The 13,038-nt window shown below is 32.4% G+C and overlaps 1 protein-coding gene across 1 annotated transcript; it reads right to left on the bottom strand.

Moving 5' to 3' along the window:
• Window positions 1-9,589: 9,589 nt before the first annotated feature.
• LOC109805695 (leucine-rich repeat receptor-like protein kinase PXC1) lies at window positions 9,590-10,375 on the bottom strand. Its single transcript, XM_020367869.2, has 2 exons — window positions 10,129-10,375; window positions 9,590-10,050 (listed from the first exon to the last, which is right to left on the bottom strand). Exons 1-2 carry the CDS (start codon window positions 10,373-10,375, stop codon window positions 9,590-9,592), a joined length of 708 nt encoding a protein of 235 aa, XP_020223458.1.
• Between the last annotated feature and the right edge of the window lie 2,663 nt (window positions 10,376-13,038).

Below are 13,038 nucleotides of genomic sequence, written 5' to 3'. Positions count from 1 at the left end.
TGTGCCATTATAAAAATAAAATTGTTATAGAATGACATATATCCTATAATGACACATATTTGTCACTAAAGATTACTTTTATCTATATTATAAATATAATATAGGCTTAAATAAGTTTTTAATCCCTCAAATTTAAGACAAATTTCATTTTGGTCCCTCAAATTTAAAACGATTATTTTCAGTCCCTATAATTTTAAAAAATCTTGTTTTAGTTTCTCAGATCACCAATGACATATCTGAAAGTGACAAATTAAGATGGTTATGCAATATTAATTGAATTTAATGTGATATTTTCACTAACAGGGATATCAGTAAGTATATTTTATGCAATAATGTTTGATAAATTTCTTAACAAAATTTGAACATAAGGACTAAAATAAGATTTTTTGAAATTATAGGGACTAAAAATAATAATTTTAAATTTGAGGGATCAAAAATAAATTTACCCTAAATTTAAAGGACTAAAAATATATTTAAGCCTATAATATATGTCGATATTTTATTAAAAAATTTAGGTATAACTTATACTGAAATACAATATATGTTGTTGAATCTTATTCAAAATCAACACTTTTTTTTTAATTTTTTACAAATCACTCGTCTCTTCTAATTCACTCTAAATGATGGCTTCCAATATTAGCTGATTTTTCTCAAATATTATAGACTTTTAAGACACTACTAAATATTTTATCTTTATTCTTTTCTTAAATTTACTGACATATGTTTAAAAAAAATTAATACTTATGGAAAATGTTTTTGTTTATCAGGAAATGAAAAATGTTAGTAATATATATATATATATATATATATATTTATGGCTTTTTGACCAAAGTGGGGTCGTTGACCAAGTTATTTACCTAAATGGGGCTGTTTTGAACTTATTTACGCCTTTGGGGCTGTTTACAACGGTGTCGCTATGGGCCATAGCGACACCCATGCCACGTGGCTTTTTTTTTTTTGGCGTAGGGATGGCTGGAATGAGCCACAACAGTGTCGCTATGGGCTAGACCAACACAGTTTGTGAGCCAACAAAGGTGGTGTAGCCCATAGCGACACCACTTAAGAAAAAAAATGAAAAAAACTGAAATAATTTAAATGTAATCTTAAAATAATCAACTGAGTATACTTATTATATATTTATAAAAATAAAAAATATTTATTTAAAAAGGTAATTTTAAAAAATAGATTTAATTATTTATGTAAGTGGCGCTGTGGCCTACAGCGACACTAGTGTCGCTGTGGCCCACAGCGCCACTAATTATTATTATTATTATTTTTTAGTTATTATTTTATTTTGTTTGGAAATTTGTTTAATTTATATTTAGCACTTAAATATTAATTTTTAATTATAAAGTTTATTTTTCTGTAATTTATATTGTTTTTGTATATATATTTTTCTCGTTTTAAAAACTTTAAATAGGCGCTGTGGCCTACAGCGACACTAGCTGTGGCCCACAGCGCCACTATTTATTATTAATTTTTTTTTAGTTATTAACTTATTTTGTTTGGAAAGAAACTAAATAGTTAAAATAAAATTATATTATAATATGTTAAATTTTAAAAAAATTGTGGCAAAAATAAGTAAATAAAATAAAAACAAAAATTATTTTATAAATATGTTAATTTTTTAAAAAACTGGGGAAAATTATTATTTTTAAATATTAAAATTTCATTTTAAAAACTTAATTTTTATATTTTTAATTAAATAAGTACAGAAATAAATAAATTTAATTAAATTTATATTTTAAGTATTTTATTTAATATAATTAAAAATATATTATCATTAATTTGTTAATAAATTTAATTAAAAATAATTAATTGTGTAGTTTAAAGAAAATTTATTATTTAAGTTTATTAATAATTTTTTTATATGTAAATTTAAAAAAAAAACTGGGCAAAAAATAAGTGAAGGAAAAAAATGTAGAAAAACAAAAGAAAATGAATTACAAAATTTTTTTTAAAAAAAAACTGGTAGAATAAATTTGGAGAAAAAAATGACCCACCCAATAACCAAAAAACACAAAAAAAAAAAAATTTAAAAAAAACTGAGGTAAAAAAAATGAAAAACTAAAAAAAAAGAAAAAGGCTGGAGTCGCTATGGGCTACAGCGACTTTCTGTCGCTATAGCCCATAGCGACTTTAAGTAGAAAAAAAAACGAAAATTAAAAAAAAAAAAAAAAAAAAAGGCTAGTGTCGCTATGGGCCACAGCGACACAGTGTCGCTGTGGCCCATAGCGACACTAGCCTTTTTTTTCTTTCATTTTTTTGGGTTATTGGGTCTCTTTTTTTCTCCAGATTTATTCTACCAGTTTTTTTTTTCATTTTTGTTTTTCTACATTTTTTTCCTTCACTTATTTTTTGCCCAGTTTTTTTAAATAAAATATATCTGTTAAAAATTATTATATACTCATAGTAAATTATATTATCAATTTCATATAAATATATATTTATAAATTTATTATTTCTATAATTTGTTTATTTTATACATATCTATAGCGCCACTATTTTTTTTATTTGAATTATTTGCTTAATTTTTTTTAAAATTTTTTTTATTTTATATTACAAATTAAATATTAATTTCTATTTATAAACTTATTTTTTGTGTAATTTCTTTTCTTTATATATATTTTTTTTCTTTAGATTATTTTATCACGAATTAAATATGTATTTTATTATTTATCACAGTGGCGCTATGGCCTATAGCGACACTGTGTCGCTATAGGCCATAGCGCCACTATTTTTTATTTTTTTTTTAAATTATTAACTTAATTTTTTTTTATATTTGAATTTATTTTTTTTAAGCCGTTTAGTGGCGCTATGGGCTATAGCGACTTTATTTAAGCCGTTTAGTGACGCTGTGGGCTATAGCGACTTTATCTATATGGCTTTCATGGCTTCCCTGAAGTGAAAAAAATGCCACGTGTCACCGGTGTCGCTATGGCCCATAGCGACACCGTTATAAACAGCCCCAAAGGCGTAAATAGTTTCAAAACAACCTCATTTACGTAATAAACTTTTAAAATAACCCCACTTTGGTCAAAAAGCCATATATTTATATATATATATATATATATATATTAACACACTCTTTATTAATAATTGAGAGAATTATAAATTAAAAATTTTGAGAGCCTTGATTTTTAATTACCGATATTTGTATTCATAATTTTTTAGTTTTTTTTAATAAATGTTAAATATATTTTTTTACAAAAATTTATGTTAAAAAATATATTCCTGAATGGATTACTAACAATCGGTGACTAGTCTCCTCGCTACATTGGAGGCACCTCAAAGGGTAGGATTGCTGGCCACCTCAAAGGGTAGGATTGCTGGCCCCAAGATTTAACGCGGCTGCATACACAAGGCAGGATTCAAACCCCTGACCTTACTTAAGCGTAGATCAACCCCTACCGCTAAACCACACGCTTAGGGTTGACTTTTTCTTTTACTAAGACCTTAAATATTAAAATAAGAGATAATCCTTTAAAAAAAATTTAAAAAGCATAACTAGAGTAATTTTATTTATTCTTTTTGTACTCAAACCTAATATTTTTTTTTTGGGGAAAAATATGTAACCAGACTCCATTAATCACTCCCCCAAAAATTTTATTGCACCATCTTTATTAAAACATAAAGTATTAACTTGAAGCAATTTCTTTATTTTTAATAAATCTTTTTTAAGATCCCATTTTTTATCATAAAAAAATAATTATTGTTGAAGAGTTTTAATACTAGGGAGCATCAACTCAATGAGCAGTGAGTAAGTCACACAAATGAGTTTGACACCATAACATAACCTAAAACTTTAAGTCATTAGGTAAGTGAGTCTTTTCTCACTTATATATGTTACTCAACCTATCTAACTCTAACCAATGTGAGACTTCACTTCACATTTGAACTCCAACACTTCCCCTTAATTGTGAATATCTTTCACATGGTCATGCTCTCCTTCAAGCAAAAGTCTTTTTCGTCCATGAGTATTCAATAGTAGTCTATTTGCATTGTCGTTACACATCAATGACACATGTCCTCGATACCTTTAGGAAGACTTTCAATACAAGAGATGGTCCTACTCTTGAATCTCCAGTCAATTCCATTATTCAAGATCTCACTCTTGGATCCATCCATTGTCAATTCTATTGCTTAATACTCGTTTGAAGTGGTCACCAATCACTTGGTCGAACCAAAGACTTTGATACCACTATTAAGAGGTTTTAACGCAATAGAACATCAACTCAATTGATACTAAGTAAATCACACAAGTGAGTTTAACACCAAAACATAACCTAAAATTTTAAGACATTAGATAGGTAGATTTTTTCTCACTTATATATTACTCAATGTATCTAACTCTAACTAATGTGAAACTTCACTTTATACTTGAAGTCCAACAATTACAACACTCAATGACAATCCCAAATAGAAAATTTAAGTTCTAAAATACTTATTTCAATCCCTAGCACTTTTCTAAAAACTTGTTCAGTTGCAATGATATAGGTATATAGTATCGTACTATCTCTATCCTATCTTATTAATTAGGTAATCATTGTAACACTCTATTTTTATAAAACATAATATAAGTATTTTATTAATAATTTTGATATTTTATTTTTATTAATAAGAGCTAATTAATATTTATCTTATTGTTATTTACTATATTTGTGATAACTAAATATTTTGAATTTAGTAACTATTCATAATTATTTTATATGAATATATATATATATATATATATATATATATATATATATATATTGTGAGATTTTATTATTAAATGTTATGTTATTTAATTATTTATAATAAGGGAATGGAACTTATTTTTGATAACTATGGTTCACATTTTTATTAAAGGGTTAAAGGGAGGTTAAGTTTTAAAAAGCAAAAAAGAGAGTTTATTAGTTTTACGTTTTATGTTTTTTTTTCAAACGCATTTACGTTTCAGAGCTCGGAGAACTGGAAGGAGGAGGAAACCACCCAAGAGTTAATCGTTCATCCTTTTCTGCTCAACAAGGTAAGGGGGCGAGAAACCTCGTTCTAAGTGTGGAAATGCATATTGGGTAATGAGATTGACCCCAATCTTGTGTTTGTTGTATACTCATGTATGAGCGGTTTCCCCAATTAAATCTATTTTACTTTTTGTTCTTCTTGTATATAATTAATTGTATGATTTGAGATCTCTATGAGTTCCTTTGGAAAATCGTAAGGGAATACATTGGAAGTTATATGAGAAGATCATGCATCTTATGCGAACAACAGGTAGAAGATTGGCACAAATTGTCTTCATTGGTCAACTCGTCCTCGTCAATCTCCAGCATGTCTTAAGAAGTTTCATAGTGCATTTACATCAACCAACACCACTTCCTCCAAAGCTATTCGCTATCCTCTCAAACATTTCCTTTTCTTATAAGCGTCTTTCACCATCTTTTCACAACTATATTATGTCCATTTTGTTTATCACCGAACCCAAGCCATGTGTTGAGGCTTCCAAGAATGCTTGTTGGCTTAAAGCCATGCATGATGAGATTACTGCACTTGAAGCAAAAAACACTTGGCTTTTCACTAATCTTCCTTCTCACAAAATTGCACTTAGGTGTCATTGGATGTACAAGGTAAAATATTATGTAGATGGTTCCATTAAATGCTATAAAGTGCTTATTGTTGCCAAAGGTTACACTAAAATAGAAGGCCTTAATTTCCTTGGCACTTTCTCACCAATTGCCATTAGATCTACAAGGTAAAATATAATGTAGATGGTTCCATTAAATGCTACCAAGTATGCCTTACTACCAAAGGTTACACTGAAATAGAAGGCCTTAATTTCCTTGGCACTTTCTCACCAATTGCCATTGGATCTACAAGGTAAAATATAATGTAGATGGTTCCATTAAATGCTGCCAAGTATGCCTTACTACCAAAGGTTACACTGAAATAGAAGGCCTTAATTTCCTTGGCACTTTCTCACCAATTGCCATTGGATCTACAAGGTAAAATATAATGTAGATGGTTCCATTAAATGCTACCAAGTGTGCCTTACTGCTAAAGGTTACACTCAAATAGAAGGCCTTAATTTCTTTGGCACTTTCTCACCAATGGCCAAGCTCAACATTGTTCATCTTCTTCTCACCCTTACTACCATTCATAACTAGCATCTCAAATAGCTCGACATGAACAACACTTTTTTGCATGATGATCTCCATGAAGAAGTTTACATGCAACTTCCTCTTTGTTTAATTGCTCCCAAGCCTAGTCAAGTGTGTCACCTACAACGTTCTCTCTACGGTCTCAAACAAGCCAATCGTCGATGGTATGCTTGACTTTTGCTTTTTATAATCTCATGGATATAAGTTGTCTTTGTCTGATAACCCTCTTTCTCAAATTCTTGACATCCAACATCATGGCTTTTCCTTGTTTACGTCAATGATATTGTTCTAGCTAGCTAGTGGCAACATTGCTGAAATCAATCATATCACTTCCCTTTTTGATTGTACTTATTATAAGATTAAGGATCTTGGTGATTTGAAGTTGTTTCTTAGTCTCTAGGTTGCTCATAACGCATAAGATATTCATTTATGTCAACGTAAGTATGCTTTCAACATACTCTTCGATAATGTCATGCTTGCTTCTTGTCCTACATTAACTCGTATATATGGATTATTGCACACATTTGCATGTTACCTCTAGTACATTCCCTATCGATCCATATGTTTATCATCAATTAATAAGACAACTAATCTATCTCAATACAACTCATCCCAATATCACCTATGTAGTTCAACATCTCAGCTAATTCATCTCCAATCCTACGAATGCTCATAATCAAGCAGGGTTCCATATTCTTTGTTACTTGAAAATTTCACTAGAGTTAGACATCCTTATGGCTGCCAACAACACCACCCAACTCAAGGCTTTTAGTGATTATGATTAGGTTGGGTGTATTGATTCTCGCCACCCCATTACTGGCTTCTCCATTTATCTTAACAACTCTCTCATATCATGGCGCTCCAAGAAGCAACCCATTGTTTCACATAGTTCTTTTGAGGCTAAATATAGAGCTTTGGCCTTAACCACGTGTGAGATTCAATGGCTTACATACCTTTTGAATGATATTGGTGTTCCATTTACTCGCCCTGCCTTGTTATACTATGATAATCAATTTTCTTTTCAAATCGCTTCCAACCAAGTTTTTCACGAATGAACGAGCGAAACATATCAACATTTTTTGTCACATAGTTTGTGAAAAAGATAATGCTGGTTTGATAAAGTTCTTGCCAATTTTCTCATCGTTCCAACTTGTCGACATTTTTACAAATGCTCTTTCTCCAATTATTTTTCAAGGAATTCGTTCCAAGTTGGGAATGCAAAACATCCATTCCTAGCTTGAGGAGGGGTTTTAATTATAGTTAGCTTTTGTTAGTTATGCTTAATTTCTCTTATAACTATTTTATGTTAGTATGTTATTTTCATCTTGTATATAACTCAATACTCTTCAATAATAAAGGAATCAAGTCATTGTTGATCATTCACTCTTTTGCTATACTCTCTGTCTCATTATCTTTTGCATGACATTGTTTGATATCCAAATCTCAAAGATAAAGTTTTAAAAAAATATATTTATGTTTGTATTTTTTTGTAGGTTGTGTTTAACACACACCTAGACAAAGTACAAGGGAAACAACATAAACACTAGTACAAAAGAGGTAATATACGTCGGTTATTTTAAACTTTTTACGTCAGAAAAAAGTCCGACGTTAAAGCGGGAGACGTAAATTTACGTCGATTGTGAAATCCGACGTAAATTTACGTCGGACATTGCCAAGATCTGACATAAAAAAGTTGTAAACAAAAAAAAAACTATAACGAGTGCAAGCAGAACGGGTCCTTCTGCTTGGAGAACGGTCCGTTCTACTTGAAAAATGGGTCGTTCTGCTTGATAGAACAACCTAGAAGAAAAGGCCAACAACCCAAACAAATAGAACAACATAAAGACCGAATAAAACAAATAGCCACAATAGCAATGCGAAGCAAAAAGGTGTTAGCGATTCATACCTGAGCTGCAACAATGTGCGAACGAGTAACAAAGAGTTCACCCTTTGCAAAAGATAGAAAAAATGATTTAGCAACAAAGGAGAGGGAGAGGGTTTATACAGAGAAGAATCTAGAAAAGTGATGAGATCCGAGTGAGTGTGTGCGTGCGTGTGCCTCCCATGCACTCTTTTTATTTGTTTTCGCTACTTTTTTTATGTCGGACCTGGTAGGGTCTAACGTAAAATGTAAAATCTACGTTGGTTGTATGTTGTGTCCGACGTAGATTTTACATTTTATGTCGGACCCTACCAGGTCCGACGTAAAAAAGTTCACAAAAGTTACAAAAATTGTCACCACATCTTTTTTATGTCGATTTTGTAAGTCCGATGAGAAATAGGTGACGTAAAAGCCTCGTTTTCCACTAGTGAGAGATAATGCTTAAGTTATTGAACAACTATTTATTTTAAACATTGTTTACCAAATGATAAACCTAACAAACAAAATAATATGAAAAATATTTTAATATTAATTATCATAATAAATTTTTATTATTTTAACAAAAATAATGGTGGAGAGAGATGTGGTGATGATAATAAAATAATAGTATAACGGTAGTTATGTCAACAATAACAACAATGATAAATACAAAATGATGGTGGGTGACGATGGTGAAGGTGGTAGGTTGTGATGGCCAGGGGTGGAGGGAGGGGGGAACCTAGAGGGACCATGGTTCCCCTCCTCCTCTGCCCCTCCAATTTTTTAAAATGTACTAAAATTACTTTTTAAGAAAAAATTTGCCCCCGTAAAATTTATATATAAAAAATAAGTTTAAATATGTTCAAATTACCTTGAATTAGGTTAATTTTTGGATTATTAATTATTTTTTTTTTAAATTACCTGACTAATTTTTTTTTCAATTTAGTATCTGACGTTAGTTTTCGTCTGTTAAATGATGATGTGACTAACAGACTGCCACGTCATCATCTAACAGTTATGTCATGTCAGCACACATGTCCACCTCATTCTCCACATAATTTGTCACGTCAGACTTGAAATTTAAAAAAAAAATTGTTTCGCGTTACGAACCAGCCTCCCCTCACCGCCCCGCTTCCCCTTGTCGCCCCGCCTGGTGGCCATCGGGGACCTCCTTGCAACCTCGACAAGTCCAAGCGATGGATTTGCTGCGCTTGAGGGTGATATCAGGGTCGGAGTCAGAGGATGGTTTGGTCTTCTTGTTCTTCTTGGCGAGGAGGAAAGGAAGGCGGGTCCGGCGGGCATAGTAGTGGTGGTAGTGAGAGGGTGTGGAGGTTGGAGTGGCGGCAAGAGAGGCGAAAGAAGAGGGGGCAACGTCGGATCTGAAGGAAGGGGAAGAGGAGGAAGAGGAAGGGGCACAGATGAGGAGAGGGAAGGAATAGGAGACGAGCTTGCCGTAAACTGGTGGGCCCTGGGGATTCTCACCTACGAGATGCTCTATGGGAGGACGTCGTTCAAGGGGAAGAACCACAAGGAAACGTGCTTCTGAAGCTGCTGGAGTTCGTGGGGAGAAAGACGACATTAACGAACCTCATTGAACGGTTGGAAGATCCATTGCCACCAATTCCTCCTTGATATTCTTGTACCTCAGCAGCTCCTCATCGAACACCTCCTCCTTCACCGCACTAACCTCACCCACGTTGGAAGATCCATGCCACCCTGCTCCAACGGCGCTCCCCATCGCAACCTCCAACACCAACACCCCAAACGTGTACACATCAGCCTCCTGTGAAAGCCTCTTCACCTCCACCTGCTCCGATGCCCCCAACCTGGCTATCGCGTAAACGAGATTCAACAACAACAATAGCCCAATGTCTAAAACGCAAGCAACCTTATTCTTGTCCAGAAGCACGTTTGAAGCTTTCACGTTCTTGTGAGGTATCTTGGATGTGTTGTACTCCGCATGAATTCGAGCCAATCCTTTCGCCGTTCCTAACACCAAGCTTATTCTTTTCGTCCAATCCAATGGGATCCTCCCTGGTCCCCTATTCCCTGTTAATACCAAAATCATTTATATATTCATTGCTCATCCCTGCAATGTGGGACTTAAATTAAAGACTAAAGACTAACCATGGAGAAGGTTATGCAAGCTTCCATTGGGGAGATAATCATACACCAGAAGTTTTTCTTCCTTCGCGTAATAATAAGCTCTCAGCCTCACAATGTTGGGGTGTTTCAGCTTCCCTACAACGTCCATATACTGTTCAAACTCATTCCCCTCGCAGGGGTTAGCGTCTTTCAGTTTCTTCACAACCACGGTGCAACCGTCGTCCAACACTGCTCTATAAATCGTTCCCAAGCTTCCCTTTCCGAGCATCTCTGCCGAAGCTCGAAGAAGATCCTCCAACTCAAACTAGTTCCTCCTATCTAAAAACACAAGCTTGCTTCGTTCTACATCTGTGTTCGTCCCATCGCTATCTCTATCCACATGTGCGCCATTCCCATATACTTTCTTCTCGCTCCCGGAGTTGGTCTTACTCTTCCTCTTCCCACTCTCGCTCCTGGAGGTCAGTTCGTAATGCGAAACAAATTTTTTTTAAAATTTCAAGTCTGACGTGGCAAATTACGTGGAGAATGAGGTGGACATGTGTGCTGACATGACATACACTATTGGGTGATGACGTGACAGTCCGTTAGCCACGTCATCATTTAATAGATGGTAACTAACGTTAGGCACTAAATTGAAAAAAAATTAATAAGTAGTAATCCGAAAACTGACCTAATTTGAGGTAATTTGAACATATTTAAGCCTAAAAAATATTATAGATTGATAGACAAAAATTATCATATTAGTTTACACTTAGGAAAAAAATAGATATACATATGTAGGGTTGAAATATAATATGATAATAAGAGTGGTAAAAAAATATAAATGATAATGAACTATTTATAATGTTTAAATATTTATATGTGTTGAGAAAAAAAAAAATTGGCCCTCCTGAAGTCAAATTTCTAACTCCATCTCTAATGACGGTAAAAATAGTTAATAATAATGGTGATAGATGATAGTAATAGTGTTGAACCAAGATAATAAAGGTCAAGATTAGGGATGACAAACATACCCGTACTCGCGGGTAATACCCGAACCCGTCCCGACTTTGACGGGGAATCCCCGGTTTGACCGGGTACGGGTACGGGTACAGGTAAAACCCAATATATTAAACCGGTACGGGTACGGGTACGAGTATGTACTTACTCGCCCCGTACCCGTAATCGTACCCGTCCCTGTTCTCATTTTTAATTTAATACTCACTTTCAATTTAATTATATTAAAAAAATTTAATATTTTTTTTGTGTGTGATTTATTATAATATAAGATAAAGAAATAACTTAATTATAATTATAATATAATAAAAAAATAATTTAAAAATATTATTTTTTTTACAAAAAATAAAAAATAAAAAAATTGACGGGTACGGGTACGGGTACGGGTATACCCGATACCCGACAGGGACGAGGATGAGGATAAAAATCTATACCCGACGGGTATAGGGACGGGGACGGGGATGAGTTTAACTCGCAGGAACGGAGACATGTATCATGAAACCCGTACCTGACCCGCCCCACCCCGTTACCATCCCTAGTCTAAAATAGTGTTAATATAAAATAATAATGACTAATGAGTATGCTTATACTTAAAACAAAAAAATTGTCTCATAATTCATTAAATAATAAAAATTAAATTTTTTGTTATGTCTTCTTCTTTTGTTTGCCTATCCCATAATCATTTTATAAATCAAATATAAAATAATTATGTTTATCAAGATTTTTTTAGCAAATAAAATATACATCAGGTGTTATTATCATTATTTTGAGAAAAAATGGAAGTTATTTTGTTGTTTTGACATAGATGGTGAGTGGACCTAATGATCATAAGATTCCCATTCAATATTCATTGTTGTGAGGCTGAGGCAGAACAGAGGAAAGGACTTTCCCCCATAGAAAGCAAAGCAAAAGCACTGCACATGCTCTCTCCCTGCAACTTTGCTTCCCATATTAATGGCTCTGAGCCACGCAAGCTGGCTCTGCAATCTCAAACTTCATCTACATTTACTACGCTCATGTTTATCTTGCACTTCTTCATCCCCACTATTCTTTTATTCATTCCTAAAATTCCAAATAACCAACCTTTTATAAATTTCAAACCAAGCTTTTTATTGAACGGCGTGAAAATGTGGGGTCGTTAACGGGTTTCAACTTGTGAATTGTTATGAATCCAACATGGTCCCTCATTGAAATCTTAACATTTTAATATTTTTAAATGTTAATTTTCTAACTAATAAAAACACTAATTCTCTTCCGCAGGTACAAATAAAAGATTAGCCAATTATTAAGAACAAAAGTCAAAGGTGGAGTGTGGTTGGAAAAAAAAAAAAAAAAAAACTGTCAAACTCACTCACAAAACACATCAGCTCAGTCGCATGAGAGAGTTGGGGCTGGGGCCAGCAATTTATTGCATTTGGTATAACTGGTTTGGGTCAAATCTTTCTCAGTAATTTATTTTCTGATTTTATTGACAGTGATTTCAAATTCTTTATTATTTATTAGAAAAAAACACCGGGTTCAGCACATTGATAGAGAGGTTAGTACATATTTTTAAGTTGTAATTTTCTATTGATAAAAAATATTTAAAAAATTAAATATCATATTAAATAATTTTAAAATTAAAATCAGATTTTACATTTTTAAGAATTTAATTTTAATACATTAATAATGTAGATTTTTTTTATTATCATCTAATTATAAATCGTAATGAATTACAAGACTTTTAATTTGAAAATAATAAATTTAAATAGTTAATGCAAATATATATATATATATATATATATACACACATTATTTTTATTTTATTTTACCACGGGTATTTAACATCATTTTTGTTACTAACTATCTTAAGGTTAGTAATTTAAAGAATTGGAAGTAATTATTTATAAAGATTAATATTTAATACTATTAATATATTTTCATCATATTTTAAAA

This window comes from Cajanus cajan, chromosome 10 (assembly GCF_000230855.2).
Source record: "Cajanus cajan strain Asha chromosome 10, NIPB_CcT2T_4, whole genome shotgun sequence".
Taxonomy (NCBI): Eukaryota; Viridiplantae; Streptophyta; class Magnoliopsida; order Fabales; family Fabaceae; genus Cajanus; species Cajanus cajan.
The sequence above is the reverse complement of the archived record's forward strand: the minus strand, read 5'-3'. Positions and strand labels throughout refer to the sequence as shown.

Bases quoted from the DNA above. Each gene is read 5' to 3' on its own strand.
- LOC109805695 (XM_020367869.2), bottom strand. From the start codon at position 10,375: ATGCTCGGAAAGGGAAGCTTGGGAACGATTTATAGAGCAGTGTTGGAC. The intron at 10,051-10,128 runs GTTAGTCTTTAG...TGGTATTAACAG, and splicing joins CTTGCATAACCTTCTCCATG to GGAATAGGGGACCAGGGAGG.